Genomic DNA, 17,694 nt, shown 5'->3' on the forward strand with positions numbered 1-17,694 from the left:
TTGTCTCTCTGTATTAGGTTTTCATCCTCCCAACCTGAGGCTCTCTTAAACAATAACGTCCTCTTCTCCTTACCCCTGCCCCTGGTAACAGTGAGTTTGGTTCTTCAAGGTACCTCATTTCAGTGTCGTTGAATACTTGTCCCTATGTATATGGCTTATTTCACAAAGAACAATGTTTATACACGTTGTGGTATGTATAGGAATTATATTCCCTTTCCTATCTGTTCCTCCCTTAAAGGACATTTAGATTGTATCAAGCTCTCAGCTGTTGTGAGTACCACCAGGTATTGGTGTGAAAACACCTGCTTAGGTCTTGGCTTTCATTTATTTGGGGCATATACCGAGAAGTAGAATTGCTGGACCATATGTTAATTCAATGTTTAATTTTTTTGAGAAACCACCAAACCATTTTCCACAGCAGCTGCACCGTTCTGTTTCACACGGGGGTTCCGGCATTTCCAAATCCTCACTACACTGGTTATTTTCTGTATTTTTAAGTAATAGCTATACTAGTGGCCGGGAAGTAGAATCTCATTGTGGTTTTGATTTGCATTTTCATAATGTTGAGGGATGTTGAGCATTTTTTCATGTCCTTACTGGCCATTTGTGTACCATCTCGATTGACTTTTATTAGAGGAGAAATTGTCCCCAAAATGTAAAATTTACTTGTCCTCCTTAACATGCCCAAAGCTGAGTGTTAAAGTGTTTGTTCAAGGATTTACGGCAACTTGGCAATTTATTTCTAGAGTGTAAATATCTGTTGAATCAAGTGAGTCCAGAATGCTGTGAAGATAATTAATTTTTTTTTGTTACAGTGAGGATGATTTAAAAGTATGAGAAAATAGTTGGCAGATGTAGTTTTCTATTTATAATGAAGAAGAAAAGAGCTCATTTGGCTCACTACAAATCAATTTAGGATGTACATGGTTCTCACTCTTTTTTTTTTTTTTTAGGATTTATTTGCAGGCAGAGTTACAGAGAGGCAGAGGCAGAGAGAGAGTGAAGTTTTCCAGTCTTCCATCCGTTGGTTCACTCCCCAAATGGCCGCAACAGCTGGAGCTGTGTTGATCCAAAGCCAGGAGCCAGGAGCTTCTTAGGAGTCTCTTATGTGTGTGCAGGAGGCCAAGGACCTGGGCTGTCTTCTGCTTTCCCAGGCTGTAGCAGAGAGCTAGATTGGTAGTGGAGCAGCTTTATCTGCTATGCCATAGCACTGGCCCCAGGTCTCTTTAAAAAGGTTATTTTTGTAGCTGGCACTGGAAGTAGCAAGCTAAGTCTCTGCCTGTGTCTCTGGCATTCCATATGGGCGCTGATTCAAGTCCCAGCTGTTCCACTTCCCATCCACCTCCCTGCTAATGTGCCTGAGAAAGCAGCAGAGGATGGTTCTGGGCCCTGGGCCCCTGGCCCCTTGCCCCTGTGTCCATGAGGGAGACCTGGATGGACTTGCTGTTTCCTGGCTTTGGCCTGACCCAGTCCTGGCCGTTGCGGCTGTTTAGGGAATGAACCAGTGGATAGAAGATTGATCGCTCTGTTTTGCTCCCCACCCCTCCTTGTCTGTCTGTCTCTCTCTTCCCTTCTCTCTCTCCTTGTCTCTATAACTTTACCTTTCAAATAAAATCATAAGTCTTTTAAGGAAAGGCAGCTATTTACAACTTCATTGGCATTTATACTTTTGAACAATATAAACACAGCATTCCTTATGAAGCTCTATTATTTCACTTCTGTGTCTGGGCTAGAAAGTTGAGTGTCAAGGTCAGGTTGTTTTTCCTTAACCTTTGGTGTGTCTTTAAAGTCCCTGCTGCCTTTCACATTCAGCCACCTCTGAATTCCTGGCTATTGCTGGAGAATGCCAGCCGGGATAAATAATTGCAACAGCTGCTACCTACTCTCTGTCTCCATCTCTCTCTCCCCCTCATCTCTCCACCCAGGTCCTGTCCTCCAGTGCACCATTAGACTACCACCAGTCTACTCTCTTTGAAGGGAATAGCCTGCTTTAAGTCCTCCAGGGCCCCTCTTCACTGACAGCAGGATCTCGTCCCAGCTTCGCAGCAAAGCATACAAAAACCTTTGCTTTCTGTGCTTCCCTTTCCACCTGAGTTTCACATCTGATTACCTCCTAGTTATCCAGGATCTCAACCTTACAGTCTCTCCCCAGAGTCACTTTGTCTTCTTTATACCTGCAGACTAGATCTCTGTTTCTGCAAAGTGCTGAAGGTGGCTGTGGAGTCGCATTAAAAGTATGAAGCAGCTCCGTTGGCGTGCTTTGTTCTGGAGCAGAGTCCAGGAGGCTTCTGTTTAGCTTAGTGTGAACCCTTTCATTGCTGAACTGTGGAGATCATACGGGGTCCTGAGAATCAATTGAGAAACTTGGGAAAGTGTGTATTAAATAGCTAGAAGTATTTTGATTTTCTAATCCCTGTGGATTCAGACCAGCTAAGTATCAGCCCTGCCCTTACCCCTCCCTCTACTTCCTTCGCCAACCTATTTCTTTTTCTAGGTTTATTTGTTTGAAAGTTAGGAGGAGATGGGGGGGAAGAGGAGGGGGAAGGGGGGAAGGGAGGAAGGAAGAGGTCTTCCATCTGCTGGTTCACTCCACATGACCACAATGGCAAGGCTGGGCCAGGCCAAAGCCAGGAACTTCTTCCAGGTCTCCCACATGGGTGGCAGGGACCCAGGTACTTGGGCCATCCTCTGCTACTTTTTCCAGGCTGGTAGCAGGGAGCTGGATTGCAAGTAGAGCAGCTGGACTTGAAGCACCAGCCATAGGGCATGCTGGCTCTGCAGGCAGCAGCTCTACTTGTGCCACAACACCGACCTAGAGCAGTGGCTTTGAGTCTTCCTCCTGCCATGAACCTTTTAGTCAGTCTGGTGAAGCATATGGACTCCACCACAATTAATGTTTTAAAAGCATATAACATACAGGATAATAAAGGAAACCACTTAAGTTCAATGTATTGTAAAATACTTTAATAGCATATTTAATAAAATATGAACCTGGCAACTTAAAAAATACAAAGGTAGCTTTTGTAATTCCTGTAATTTCAAAGTAGTAATTACTGTAAATTGTGTAGATATCTGTAGAAATGTAGGGTGATACAAAAATAGCCATGGTTTCTCTTGGAGACAAACTGTAAGTGTGACTTGTTGCTTATGTTCACAATGGAGAGAAATGCTAAATTTCAGTTATAGGGTAGTAAAAATAAAGGTGGTGTGTTTTTTTTTTCTCCTCACACTCAAGAATCCCTTGAGTGCCATCTGCATACTTCTTAGGGCTCTGTGGAAACCTGGATTTTATATCAAATAGGCCACTGAAGATGCTGGGTGCCAGAGGAACATTTTTTTGTTTTTTGTAGGCCAGAACTCTAAGATCAGAGTGCCATCATGGTCAGGTTCTGGATGGTACCTCTTGTCCTGGTGAGGTCCTCACGTGGCTTTTCTTTGGTGCATATGTACAGAAAGGAGTTGACTCACTTACCTTCTTCCTCTTATAAAGACACTACTCACGTAACGTGGACACCATTGTATGACTTCATCTAGAGATCATCACCTCCCAAGGGTCCCACCTCCCAACCTCATCATCTGTGGGGTTACAACTTCATCTCATGATTTGGGAGGAACAAAAGCACTCAGTCTACAACACCAGGTAGAGAAAAAACCCTGCTGAGCTAATGGCTTTCTGCAAAGCCACCTTCAAGCCAGTGCCTCCCCTCTGCAGATAGTGAGTATTGCTTTTTCTGTGAATTCACAGCTCCAGAAATTTTCCCCATGGTAGCAATTATCCCTTGATTTTTTTCTTTATTACACTAGACCATGGATAAGCAAGTACTTTCTGTAAAGGCTGAGATAATAGAAAATATTTTAGGCTTTATTGTCCGTGTTGTCTCTTTTGTAATTAATCAGTTCATCCAGAGACAGTATATAAATGAATGGGCATGGCTGTGTTCCAGTAAGACTTCTATGGACCTTGGAATTTATTTGTGGATGCTGAAATTTGTTCTATGTAATTCTTAAATGTCAAAAATATGCTACATTAAAATTTTTCAACTGTGTAAAAACACAAAACCTCCCCTTAGCTAGTAGACTACAAAAACAGACCACACTCCAGGTATGGCATAGACAGTAGCTTGTTGATTTCTGAACTAAATCACGTGTTCACAGGGTAGGGCATATAAGTTTGTTTCCATCTCTTATTTGTAGGGTCAGTGTCTGCCATATTTGTGTTAAATAGGACTGAATAAATACTTGAGTCTGTAAGAACTTAAAACTTACATATGCTTTCTCAATATTCTTTGAGAATTTGAATTTGATACAGATATTTATGATGTTAAAAAAAAATTAAACCAAGTCTAGAATCATGGTCTCTTAGTCTACTGGGATTTTGTGGCTTCTTCCTCTCTAATCTCCTAAATGAAAGCTGTTCGCTGTTGAAGGTTTTTTCAGTATACTTGTGTGTTGCTGTGGATTCATTCTGAGAGGAGGAGCGTGGTGGGGGCAAGAGGCACGGAGTTACCACACAGACCCCAGGAGTAGGGTGAAAACAGGCCAGAGGCAAGCAGCCCTCAGACTCGTTTATTTCAGTTGGTACAGCAGCTTATATAGCCAAGGCAGCCAATCCAGTCAAGGGGCAGTTTATGCCCTAACCAATTACAGCCTATTGCCAGGCAGTTTCCAAAGCCATCCAATCACAGCCTGTTGCCAGGTAGGCTCTGTTGCCATGTGGTTTCCAAAGCCATCCAATCACAGCCTATTGCCATGCAGGCTCCATTACCATGTGGTTTCCAAAGCCATCCAATTACAGCCTGTTGCCAGCAGCCATCTTGGCATGGCCTTTTTATTCCACCACACTTGTGCACACAGATCTGCCAGTAATGGGAGTTTCTATTTTCCACTGAGTAAGCATGCAACCTGAACCTGAAAAAATGAGGTATGTTCCAGCAAAGAATTTTAGATGCACACTTGAACAGAAGAGAACATTCCCTTCTGAACACTGTCTCTGCTTTATGTCCTTCAGCTGTAAATGTTCAACAACAGTTATCATGGAAATCACAGGAATTTTATTTGTGAAGTGCTTATTCCTAACAGAGATTAATAGGCCATTTAATATCAAAAGTACACGAAGAGACTTTCTTTTCTTTTTTTAAGGGTCTCTTGAAGTTCTGGAAACAACAGACTTAGACTCCAGCAGTCTCTTTAAGAAGCAAGATGTTATTCACAACTCGAATATACCATGTTTTTAATAGGAATGCAGGGTAATGATTAGTCATGCTCACCCACCCATGAAGTGCTGAGTTGGCTAATATGTACATTGGTTGAACATAAAAAGTTTTGACATCTTTCCCAAGGTCATGTAAAAGCTTGCAATCTCATCAAGCCATGTTCATTATCATGTAGTGCTGTTATCTGGAATGAAGTTTTGCTTAGAGATAGTCAATAGCCCATGTAAGCAGGGAACAAAAAAAATGAAATGAAATTATTAAATTCTGGGAATGACTGCTTAAGAGTCATTTTTTAAATACAGTGATAATCTCAAATTCAGGCAGTATACTTTAATGCAACCATAGAAAAACTTAGGCTTACATTCTTATGTAGGTGCTTTTATAGGTGAATTTCATGTAAATAAATTTCATTTAATAACGAAAGTACCTATTGGTTATTGAATAAAAAGCTAATTTCTAGTGGGAAGGGAGACCCCTGCCTGGATCCCTGAGATCATTCTCAGCTGTGCTCTTTTTTAATTTACCTGTCCAGTTCCCCCTTATACACCTCTTATCTAGTTCAACTTTTGCTACTTTTCAAGGTCCCACTCCAGTTCTATTTCTTAGGAATCTTTTCCTGATTTTCCCAGTCCTTTGTGGCTATCTCATCCAATCTTAGGATTTGTGTCAAGTCAATGGGCATTCTGGAAAAGAACCTGAAGTCAGCAGAGGAACTGGAATATGGCTGAAGAATACCTATGATAGCTTTATGTCTGAAGAAATGGGATTTTTAAAGGCTATTTAGAATGAAGCCATGTGCACACCACTTTTTGCTGTTTCGTTCCTTTGCCACTTAACAGAGTGTTTTTTCCCTAGTGAAGAACTAGCCAAGGAAGAAATATGATTCTAGTTTGTTAGCCTCCAACAATTTTGCAAAGAATAATTACTTGTCTATGGTTCAAATGTAGGTTTCACTGCGTGGTACAATATTCCTTTTATTTAGCATGTTCCCTCTACCCTAACCAATCAACACACACACACACAGACATTGTATTGGTAATATTTTCTCCCTGCCATCCTCAGTCATGAACTCTTGAATTCACTGGGCTCAGTCTGAGAACCAAGAAGAAGAAAGAATGGCATCTTTCAATGTTTCCATGTTTGGCTCATTAAACCATGTGCTGGTCCCATACAGCAGCCATATTCAACAACCCACACACCTTTTCTCTACTCTTAAAATCTTTTGTATTAGAATCTGAAGACATTTTATATACATTCGTGTGTGTGTAAAGGGACTAAGAAACCTCTCATAAACCCATCACAAAAATTAAATTATGAAGATTTTTAGTGTGCTTATCTTATAAAACGTAAGTTTGTCTTGTTTTATTATTCTGTTATACACTAAAGCATCTGTCATTTTTTAAAAATTAAACTTTTTTGTTAGCTATGTACTTAATAGCTCAAATAATGCAGTTCTGTAGTTTTTGACTTCAACACCTGATTATGCATAGTCAAATATAGGGATGTGGGAGGGTAGAAATTAAAATTTAACTAAAATTTCTAATAGAACTTCCATGCTGCAACTTTGGGCACAGATTATAATTTGTGAAGTAAGCTTTGTATAGAAAGTATTGTATAATGGTTATTATACAATTATTGGAGAACTCCCCCTAAACCTTAATGTTGAGTTTTTAATGTGTATTTTTGCAATTAATATACGGTTCTATGAGTCATATAACTCTGTAATTACCAGGGAGTTTTAGTTCATGTCAGCCTCGGTGTCCCTCCATGCCATTTTCTTCATAATCTTGAATGACTCAATCCTTTCAATGTGTGCTTAGGCACTCTCATCCCTTAGGGACATACGGGCAACAGAAACCTTCCTAGTAGGCAGTAACACTAGTAGAGAAAACGATGAACTAGATTTGCCTGTAAGCATCCGCACCGTTTTAATGAAGTAGAATAACATTATAATAGCAGCTTTAAACGGGTGAGAAAGGTTAATAATTTCCAAACCTCTCATGAATAACGTGGCTCTTTTGCAAGATGTTGTTCACAGTTGAGATTCTTCAATTAATTTTGCCCTGTTTGTTTTCCTTTTCCTCTAGCTCTTGTAAACGTGAAACTGTGGGCCATTGATCGACAATGTTTCCAGACGATAATGATGCGGACGGGACTCATCAAGCATACCGAGTATATGGAATTTTTAAAAAGGTAGGGTGCTTGCTTTCTCCTTTCTGAGAGTGTTGGTAGCCTTTCCAGCCCTGTCACCTCAAGTACAGCACGGTGAAGATGTTTTACCTCTTTCTCATTCTCTGAATATGTAGTAGTGCAAGAGCAAATCAGCTTCTCCGTATCTCTGATGCTAATTTTCATAGCTGTTTAAATTCGAGTGCAGCGTTTCATCACGTGTTCAGGCATTCAGAATAAGTAAGAATTGGCTTGAATAAGAAAAGATGTTGAGTTCATCTCTGACTATTGTTTGACATGGTTATGGCACCTTTTCTCAACTGACCTCTGGAAGTCTGAGTCAACTGTTGGGTGACTTTCCATGTGAAAGTCAAATGACAAAGATGGGAAGGTTCCAAGGATAAGTTTATCCTTTAATCCTGAGTTTGTCTCAAATGCATTTTATGTTGCAGTTCTGGAATAGAGAGTGTCTCTCTTTCTCCTAGGTATTATATATCATCATAATAACTCAATTTAGGATAAAAAATAGAATAAAAAACAGCTTTTGATTACTTACAAGTGTACTGATATGCACTGAAATGAATTTATCTTTATTTTAAAGGAAATATGTTATTGCAAAGGATATTGACGATTCTGGTGACACTTTATAAAGTAGTCATTTTGTGTAATTTTTTTGAAAAACAATCAGTAATTAGTGATGAAGAGATTATGTGAACTAAAGCTAGAAGCTAGAATATTACGCTTGTTTCATTTTTACTTTTGATGAAGAAATAGTTATAATGGAGCAAAAAAGACAAAATCACATGTTTGTAAGTTTTTAAGGGTTTTATTCAGTGAGCACATTTTGTTTTAGAGATCCATATTAACAGAGATGTATAGAATATCATTAAGATGTAGTTTGAATATTCATTACTTGTGTATTATTTGGTTTCTGCTTCATCTTGTTTTTTTTTTCACAAAATCTTTTCATTACATTCCGATGAAAGGGACAATACCATTCTAATTTAATGTAAATTATATATTAAAATTTTATGTAAGTGGAGCTTTTCTTTTTTTCTCAATGTGATTATATAAAACATTTAGAAGAGGTGGAAATGTAAATTTCAAATTCGAGTTAGATACACTTTGCAAGGAAATTAAGTAATTTGGGTGCCATATATTCATACATGAGTGCCCAAGGGGAGTTATACTCACATAATCATGTGTATGAATGTGTATGTATATATGCAGAGGTATTATGAAAGAATGAATGAATATTCAAGTGAGTTATTGATTTCTGCTGATGATGCCCTGAAAAAGATTCCAAATGGTAAGCAAAGGCATTGTTGTCTCATACACATTAGTGCTGGGCACTTTTGAAGGCACCAGGCGTACAAACACAGTTGGCCTTTTCTAAGTTTACTTTCTTTTTTCTTTTTTTTCTTTTTTTTTTTTTTTTTGACAGGCAGAGTGGACAGTGAGAGAGAGAGACAGAGAGAAAGGTCTTCCTTTGCCGTTGGTTCACCCTCCAATGGCCGCCGCGGCCGGCGCGCTGCGGCCAGTGCACCGCGCTGATCCGATGGCAGGAGCCAGGAGCCAGGTGCTTTTCCTGGTCTCCCATGGGGTGCAGGGCCCAAGCACCTGGGCCATCCTCCACTGCACTCCCTGGCCACAGCAGAGGGCTGGCCTGGAAGAGGGGCAACCGGGACAGAATCCGGCGCCCCGACCGGGACTAGAACCCGGTGTGCTGGCGCCGCAAGGCGGAGGATTAGCCTAGTGAGCCGCGGCGCCGGCCTAAGTTTACTTTCACAAGAAAATGCACTGAGTGCCAGTGCTACCTCAAATGACCCTAACGGGAACTTTTTCTAGTAGCAGTATTTTAGAAAATGGAGACGTCTAGCTGTGTGTGTGTGTGTGTGTGTGTGTGTGTGTTCTGGATGTAGTTTTTCTTGGGTAATACTTACAGGTGTGTCTTTTTGGTATTTTCATCTTAGTTTGTGTTACCTAGTCTAAAAGTTGACTCTTGAGAGTGAGTGACTCCTTGAGAGTGAGTGGGCATTTCTTGTTGGTCAGTGGAACAGGTAGATCATAACTACTTGATAAAAAGGAGGCAGGCATTGACCTTGATGTCACTTTCCATCTGGCCACTCCATACAACATCGAGTTGACAGTGTTTGTGATGGTCAGACTGGGTTTTGGAGACTGGAGCGGGTGTACAATGCCCAGTATTGCCAGAGGCTGGCTTTAACCTTCCTAAATTACAATTGTGCATAACTGGTTCTCAAAACCCTTCAGTGGCGCATAGTTCCTTTTGAATTATTTATAGGTTCGTTGGCTGGACATTCAAAGAACGCCTATAACTGAAGCCAGCCAGCTTTTTTCAGCCTGGTTTCTTCTCGCCCCACACAAATGAAGCGATTCCATGTGCCCATGCATTCATTCTCTCTGCTTTTCCATTTACTACACGCATCTTTGCCTTTCCTGTTTACCATCAATGTTCAATGCTGCTTTTATAATCCAACTAAACGCTGCTTCTTCCAAGGGTAGAGATATCCTTCCTCCAAGAAGTCACCTCTTCATCCTCTGAAGCTTCATGTGTACCTGTGGGCTTTTTTTTGTTGTTGTTGTTGTTTAGTCCACTTTGTTTTATTATAATTTGATTGCTGGTGCAGGCATTTGACCTACGACTTTTTTTTTTTTAAAGATTTACTTACTTATTTGAAAGGCAGAGTTAGAGAGAGGCAGAGAGAGAGATAACAGTCTTCAATGGACTGGTATACTTCCTAGATGGCTATGAAGGCCAGAGCTGAGCCGATCTGAAGCCAGGAGCCAGGAGCTTCTTCCAGGCCCTGAGGATTTGGTCCATTTTCTCTTGCTTTCCCAGGCTATAGCAGGGAGCTGGATCAGAAGTGGAGCATCTGGGCCACAAACCAGTGCCCACATGGGATGCTGGCACAGCAGGCGGTAGCTTTACCTGCTATGCCTCAGCATCGGCCCTTGACCTACTAAAGATGCCCCTGTCCCATTTTGGAGTGCCTGGATTTGCAACTTGTCTCTGGCTCCTGATCCCACCTTTTGGCCAGTGCAGATCACCTGGAAGCAGCAGGTAATGGCTCAAGTAATAGGGTCCCAGCACATGGAAGAACTGGGTTCAGTTCCCAGATTCTGGCTTCAGCTCTTTGAGGTCCCAGCTATTGTAGGCATATGGGGAATGAACTAGCAGTTGGGAGTTTTGTCTGTATTTTAAGTGTGTCTGTTTATCTCTCTTCCTCATAAAGAAATTAAGTAATTTGACTGCTAAGGTTTTTGACTACTCTTGCACTATAAACTCTTCAGGAAGAGGATCATTTCTTGACCATCTTGGTATCATCCTTAAACAAATAACTCATGTTATTTGTAGAAGGCTTTGTAGAAGGGTGGTTTGTGGGATCATCAATGCAGTACCAGTATGTAAGTTTCTGAGCCCATTGCAAACCTTATGCTCCTACATAAGTTACATACTGATGAAGCTAAAAGTATGAATTACAGTCTTCCTTCAAGATGCTAGGTAAACTATGTTTTTTTTTTGTTAAATTAAATTATACACACCTTGTATATATTTCATATATACAGATTCAGGAACATAGTGATACTTTCTAACCTCCCTCTCACTCATGCTCCTACCCTTCCCCTTCCTCCCTCTCCTATTCCCATTCTTACTTTTTACAAAGTTCTATTTTCAGTTAACTTTGTACTCAAAAGATTAACATTACACTAAGAGTTGAATGAGTAGTATGAAGAAAAAGAAAACACTATTTCTCAACAGTTGAGATAAGGGCTGTTAAAAATCATTGCATCTCAAAGTGTAAACTTTACTTCTTTTTTTTTAAGATTTATTTATTTATTTGAAACTCAGAGTTAGACAGAGAGAGGAGAGGCAGAGAGAGAGAGAGAGAGAGAGAGAGGCGTCTTCCATCCACTGGTTCACTCCCCAAATGGCCACAATGGTCTGAGCTGCACCGATTCGAAGCCAGGAACCAAGAGCTTCCTCCGGGTCTCCCTCATGGGTACAGGGGCCCAAGGACTTGGGCCATCTTCCACTGCTTTCCCAGGCCATAGCAGAGAGCTGGATCGGAAGTGGAGCAGCTGGGACTAGAACCAGCACCCATATGGGATGCTGGCGCTTCAGGCCAGGGCGTTAACCCACTGCGCCACAACACCGGCCCCATCAACTTTACTTCTATGAATTACCTTTTAGATACTCTATTTACATTAGCTATTCTTGGTATCATAAATTTTTCAAAGTTACTAAGAGATGGCAAAATATCTCCAAAGGAAATAATGAAGCATGTCAAAAACTTAGAAGACCAAAATTACTTTAATTTTTCTACAACAACTTCACATTGTATTTCCCTATTCATTTGTTCATTTTTTAAAATGTTGCCTTTTTTTTACTTCATATGCAACTTAAAAGTTTCATATAATCAAGGCATTCCCCTTAGTCTTTGAAGGCTTCATTTACTTACCTAAATATTACAAAAATGTAGATTTAATACTTGATCAGTCTATAGCAATCTGTGAAGGGAGGATATTTTTCTATTTTGCTAAACAAACTTCCATTTGATTTTTTTTCTGTTCTGGATATCATAATTTTATAAAATATTTTTCTCCCCCATAACCTCCCTCTCACCCACACCCCTCCCATCTCCTGCTCCCTCTCCCATTCCATTCACATCAAGATTCATTTTCAATTCTCTTTATATACAGAAGATTGATTTAGTATATATTAAGTAAAGATTTCATCAGTTTGCACCCACACAGAACGTAAAGTGTAAAATACTGTATAATTGTATAAAATATTTAAAGTGATAAAAATTGTGGTTCTACCAGAAAAATTATAATTTTAGCAAATGATAATGCAGATCGCCGTAATTCTTCTTAGTAGATGTCTTTATTGTACATCTAAATGCCGTCTGAATCGGGGAATTTCAGAGACTGTAGCAGACTAAAAGGAAAGTGATCTTGTGTCACTGCTCATCTCCTTGTGCCACTCTTCCTCCTCATTCTCTTGATTGATCACATATGTTTGGAGGGCTGGAGAAATGAGGGCACCAGGCATACACACATACATACTGCTAGTATGAAAGGATTTTTCTTTACTGTCACAGTTGTATTTTATTTTGCTCCCATGTCTTTACCTATTTTGTAATTTCCAGTCTTGTGGTTTGCTATTGGATGACATATCTAACTATGATTCTAACTCTTTAATCCTATTTAGTCATTTCTCTTTTGTGCCTGTATTTTACATTCTCTCATGTAAATACAGATGTTCCCATGCAAGCATAGCAAAAAAAATTAAAAAGAAAACACAAAAAACGAATCTCAAGGGGCAGTGCTATTAAGCATAGCTTAATTGCTATAGGTGCAGCAACAGTTCAGCCAGTTGCCAGCATTTCCCATCATTATCAGCCATTGAAAAATGTTGTTTGTAAGATGGATTCTGAAACATCCAAATAACTGCCAGTGTTAATTTGTGTTGCTTTTTTCTGCGTGTACTCTCTGTCATTGCTGTTGGCCTTGTTCTGTGTACCAGAGGAGCATTAGAATATAGCCGTGTTGGCCGGCGCCTTGGCCCCATAGGCTAATCCTCTGCCTGTGGTGCCGGTACACTGGGTTCTAGTCCCCGTCAGGGCGCTGGATTCTGTCCCGGTTGCCCCTCTTCCAGGACAGCTCTCTGCTGTGGCCTGAGAGTGCAGTGGAGGATGGCCCAAGTGCTTGGGGCCTGCACCTGCATGGGAAACCAGGAGGAAGCACCTGGCTCCTGGCTTTGGATCAGAGCAGCGCGCCGGCCGCAGTAGCCATTTTGGGGGTGAACCAACGGTAAAGGAAGACCTGTCTCTCTTTCTCACTGTCCACTCTGCCTGTCAAAAAAAAAAAGAAAAAAAAAAAAAAGAAAAAGAATATAGCCGTATCACCACTGGGTTGTTCTCACAGGAACCAGTTCCCTTTGGTTCCAGATGATGAAGATAACAATGATGATGATAGTAATGTTTGATCCTGGTTTTTATTACTTGCTTTGTTGACAAATTAGAGACACAGCTGGAACTTTTTGGAACATAAGGCACTAAATGGATTCTACTGACCCTCAGAAAAACTTATTTATCCACTGGAGAATGTTTCGATCAGGCAAATATGTTCATATCATCCTTTCACGAAACTTTCCATGATTTCCCATCACTTCTAGAAGGCCTAGGTCTTTATAGTTGCCTTCAAAGTCCTGTCTGCTCCAGACCTTCCTCTATCGTCTTCTTCCTCATTCTTAGCACCGATTAGGGAAGCTTTTATTTTTTTACGTGTTCTATATTTACTTCCTGTAGAGATTATCCCAGGAGACTCATGTCCTTTTTGCATGGACAATGTTCAAGAGTGATAAAGGTGTTACATACCATCTGTGTCGGCTGTGGCAGAATACAGAACCTGGTAATGCTGAAAATAATTAAGTATTTCTGATTTTTGTTTACTGAGTTGAAAGAGGGGGCATTAATAGTTTTAGCTCTTTCACATTACATTTTAAGTGATATAAATAAATGTTTTCCAATTCATTATTGTTTTAAAAGTTAATTTGCAAGGCAGAGAGATTTAGAGGGAGAAAGAGAAAGGTATTATTCTATCTTGCTGGTCATTCTCCAAATATCTGCAGTGGCTCTTGCGATGGCTGGGACTGGCCCAGACTCAAGTAGGGAGCTAGGAACTCAAGTGATAAATGTTTGACAACTTATTAATGTAAGAAGAATAATATATGTAAGTTATCTTATAGAGAAGAGAAAATATTAGAAACCACCATTATTTAACCCACACCAACACTCCATAAATAAGTATTAACATCATTTCCATTTTACAAATGAGGATACAGAGGCCAAAGCCTTAAAGTTACACAACTAGTTAGGTGTAGTGGCTGTAGCTTTCAAACTGATAGTCATAAACTCTGCCCTATACTGCCTAAATGTCGAGTCCTCAGATACTAGTTCCTGCACATTTCTGCCCCGCTCATCATGATGGCATTTACTCTGCCTGGAAATTTCAGCAGTGAGTTGGCTTTCTTTGGTGTTTATAGCAGTGTCTTTCTTGGAAACATCGGTGGTATTTTCCTTCCTTTGACTACTCTCGCTGGATTGTTTTAAGAAATAAATGCTCAATAAGAGCATAAAGCAATCACTTTCAATGTTATTGAGTAAATGATAATGTCTTGGAATTGCATCTGTTCGAGAGGGAATTTCGGTAGTTTGGAGATCCACAACCTGAATCAAGGGAGGCATGATTACTCCTAATATTGGCATTGAATGACTTACAGCTCAGCGTCAGTGTCTTCTGAAGCTGTGCATGCATCATGCTGGAGTCTTTTCTTTGCCCTCAAGTCCATAAGCTCCTCAAGCACAAGTGGTCTGTAAGCAGGACCACTTTTATATACTTTTACAGCCTCTGTTTTATGATCTTCTTATTTAATTAAGAGGTAGAGTTGCAGACACAGAGAAGGAGAGACAGAAAGGTCTTCATCTGTTAGTTCACTCCCCAAATGGCTGAATGATCAGAGCGGGGCTGGATCTGAAGCCAGGAGCTTCTTCTGGGTTTCCCATGCTGGTGCAGGGGCCCAAGTTCTTGGGCCATCCTCCACTGCTCTCCCAGGCCATAAGAAGAGAGCTGTATTGGAAGAGGAGCAGCTGGGACACAAGCCAGTGCCCATATGGGATGCTGGCACCGCAGGCGGAGGGTTAGCCTACTGTGCCACAGTGCCGGCTCCTTGTGATCCCCTGCTAAGAAATTGAACTATCGGTGTTTAAAGAATATCTCTTGTGTACTTTAGCCTGAAGAAATCAAAGTTTATACCTTTTGTGCACAAATTTTGTAAGAGGCAACCATACAAGCTAATTGACTTGCTGAGAACACATTTCTAGAAAATAAAAATCACGATTCCTCTTTGCCCAGCTTTTCCTCTTATAATTGGCAAGAGAAGATGGAAGAAAGAAGTCACATATAAAAACAATTTTAAGCATTTCAGATGTTTTTTAAAGAATAAGTGACAGACCTATTAAGCTCTTAAGCTTTGAGCTTTAATAGAGCCTTACTAGGAGATTGTGAAAAGTGAATTAGAATTCAGCTTGACAAAGCTGGCATGGTTTTAATTTGAAGGGAAATACTGTGAAGAATAAATAAAGAGGCATTTTCTTAGCCCATTTTTAAGTATGCCTGCTCACAGACCATTTTGTGGTGGAAGATCCATTCTCATTAATGATGACACAGGAGCAGATAAATTTAAAATGGCCATTAATTTCATGTTGTCCTCTAACATTTGCACAAATGTCTCCATATTGATTCTTTTTTTAAATAAAGATAGTATGATCTCAGATATTTGCATAATTGGGTGTTTTTTTGAAAAAACTATGCATTTTCGCATTTCATATACTTCTATAGACACTTTCACCTCCATGTGTTATTTTTTCTAATCCATGCAAATAATAAAGATACTCAATTTATTTAGTTTGTGGTTAAAATCTCCCCTTTGAGTCAGTAATGAGTCCATGCAAATGAGTTTTGTTTGATCCATGGGAAGAAGACACGGCCCCAGCTAAGGGATTTAATACTCTGATTCTTTATGCTGTTTCTACCTGGGCCTGGGATGGAAGGAAAGAATTCCTGGGGATCGTGGGTTAGTTTTCCCTTGCTGTGTCTCTGAGGATGCTCTCTCTACACCGTGGGGTTCAAAAACCAAAAGCAATGTGATAAAGTGGTTTAATATTCCTCTGTTTTGTTGTCATTTTGAATCTTGTAAATTGTTCCTGTAGGAAGGCTTATTTGATTTCTGCATCATTCAGATTAAGCCTCCTTGCAGCCCTATGCTTGTAAAATGCTTTCAACGCAAAGAAATGGTGGGACTGAGTTACTCTCCGTGAGGGAAACTGTTGTGTAATGGACACATTTAGAAGGAATCAGAAGATTCTTGGGGAAATTAAGAAAGTGGGGTTGCTGGTTTCCAACAGCCTAGATTTCTGTACTTGATGTAGGAGCCCACTTCCCCACAGCTGGGGAGAAATCTGAGAGAGAACCTGGAGTGACTGTGAAGAAATACTGCCAAGGGACAATGTAAATATTAGGGTGATGTAGAAAAAGTGTCTTGAACCTTTTAGCTGCCCTGGAAGTGGGGAATTCCCACAGCAGTTTATGAGTTCAGAAAAAGATGAAAGAACTGGAATGAGTATCACAGGTCCTGTTTCTGTTTTTGTTTTGTCTAAGCTCAAAATAAAGTTGATCACAGTGTATTTACCAATACAATTTTAGCAAGGTTCTTTTTTTTTTTTTTTTTTTTTTTTTTAAGAACTTAGAATCTAACAGTTTGGCAGCATGGGTTCTTGGGTTCTTGGGAATTAGTTGTGATTTTTCTGCCTGTGTCTGGGATGCAGGAAGAGTACACACTGAAACGGAAAGCCATTAGTGGGAGCAAAGGCTGGGTTCTCTATGGCAGGACTATAGGCTTCCTTGTACACGCTATGGTTGGTGGGAGTGTTTTTAAAGGAGACAGTGAGATCAGAGAGAAAATCAAACAACCTGCACCTACCACTTGATGTACACTATCTCATCTAATTTTGGCAAGATGCTTTGAGGAAGTTGTTGTTACTAAAGTCATGAAAACTAGTAACTCACATACCTTAGGTTCAAAAGTAATCACAATGCCCCAAGTCCTTATTCTGCCAATTAAGTCAGGCCAAATTGCTGTAAATGGGCAATGTCAGAGGGAGGTCAATATAATGGTATTAATAATTTGTTGGTTCTGGCCGGCGTCACAGCTCAATAGGCTAATCCTCTGCCTGTGGCGCCGGCACACCAGGTTCTAGTCCCGGTCGGGACGCTGGATTCTGTCCCCGTTGCCCCTCTTCCAGGCCAGCTCTCTGCTGTGGCTCGGGAGTGCAGTGGAGGATGGCCCAAGTGCTTGGGCCCTGCACCCCATGGGAGACCAGGAAAAGCACCTGGCTCCTGCCTTCGGATCAGAGCAGTGCGCTGGCAGCAGCGCTCCAGCTGCGGCGGCCATTGGAGGGTGAACCAACGGCAAAGGAAGACCTTTCTCTCTCTCTCTCTCTCTCTCTCTCACTATCCACTCTGCCTGTCAAAAAAAAAAATAATTTAGGCCGGCGCCGCGGCTCACTAGGCTAATCCTCCACCTTGCGGCGCCGGCACACCGGGTTCTAGTCCCGGTCGGGGCGCCGGATTCTGTCCCGGTTGCCCCTCTTCCAGGCCAGCTCTCTGCTGTGGCCAGGGAGTGCAGTGGAGGATGGCCCAGGTGCTTGGGCCCTGCACCCCATGG

General features: G+C 40.9%; 1 protein-coding gene across 3 annotated transcripts in view; it reads left to right on the top strand.

Annotated features, from left to right (window-relative positions):
• The window catches only part of PRKG1 (protein kinase cGMP-dependent 1), a 1,363,231-nt gene that overhangs the window by 872,184 nt on the left and 473,353 nt on the right, over positions 1 to 17,694 (top strand). For all 3 annotated transcript variants that reach the window (NM_001082042.2, XM_008269904.4, XM_070056974.1), the window contains 1 exon segment: positions 7,301 to 7,406. In NM_001082042.2, coding sequence (NP_001075511.1) covers positions 7,301 to 7,406 — 106 coding nt within the window.

The sequence above is a fragment of the Oryctolagus cuniculus genome, chromosome 15, assembly GCF_964237555.1.
Source record: "Oryctolagus cuniculus chromosome 15, mOryCun1.1, whole genome shotgun sequence".
NCBI lineage: Eukaryota > Metazoa > Chordata > Mammalia > Lagomorpha > Leporidae > Oryctolagus > Oryctolagus cuniculus.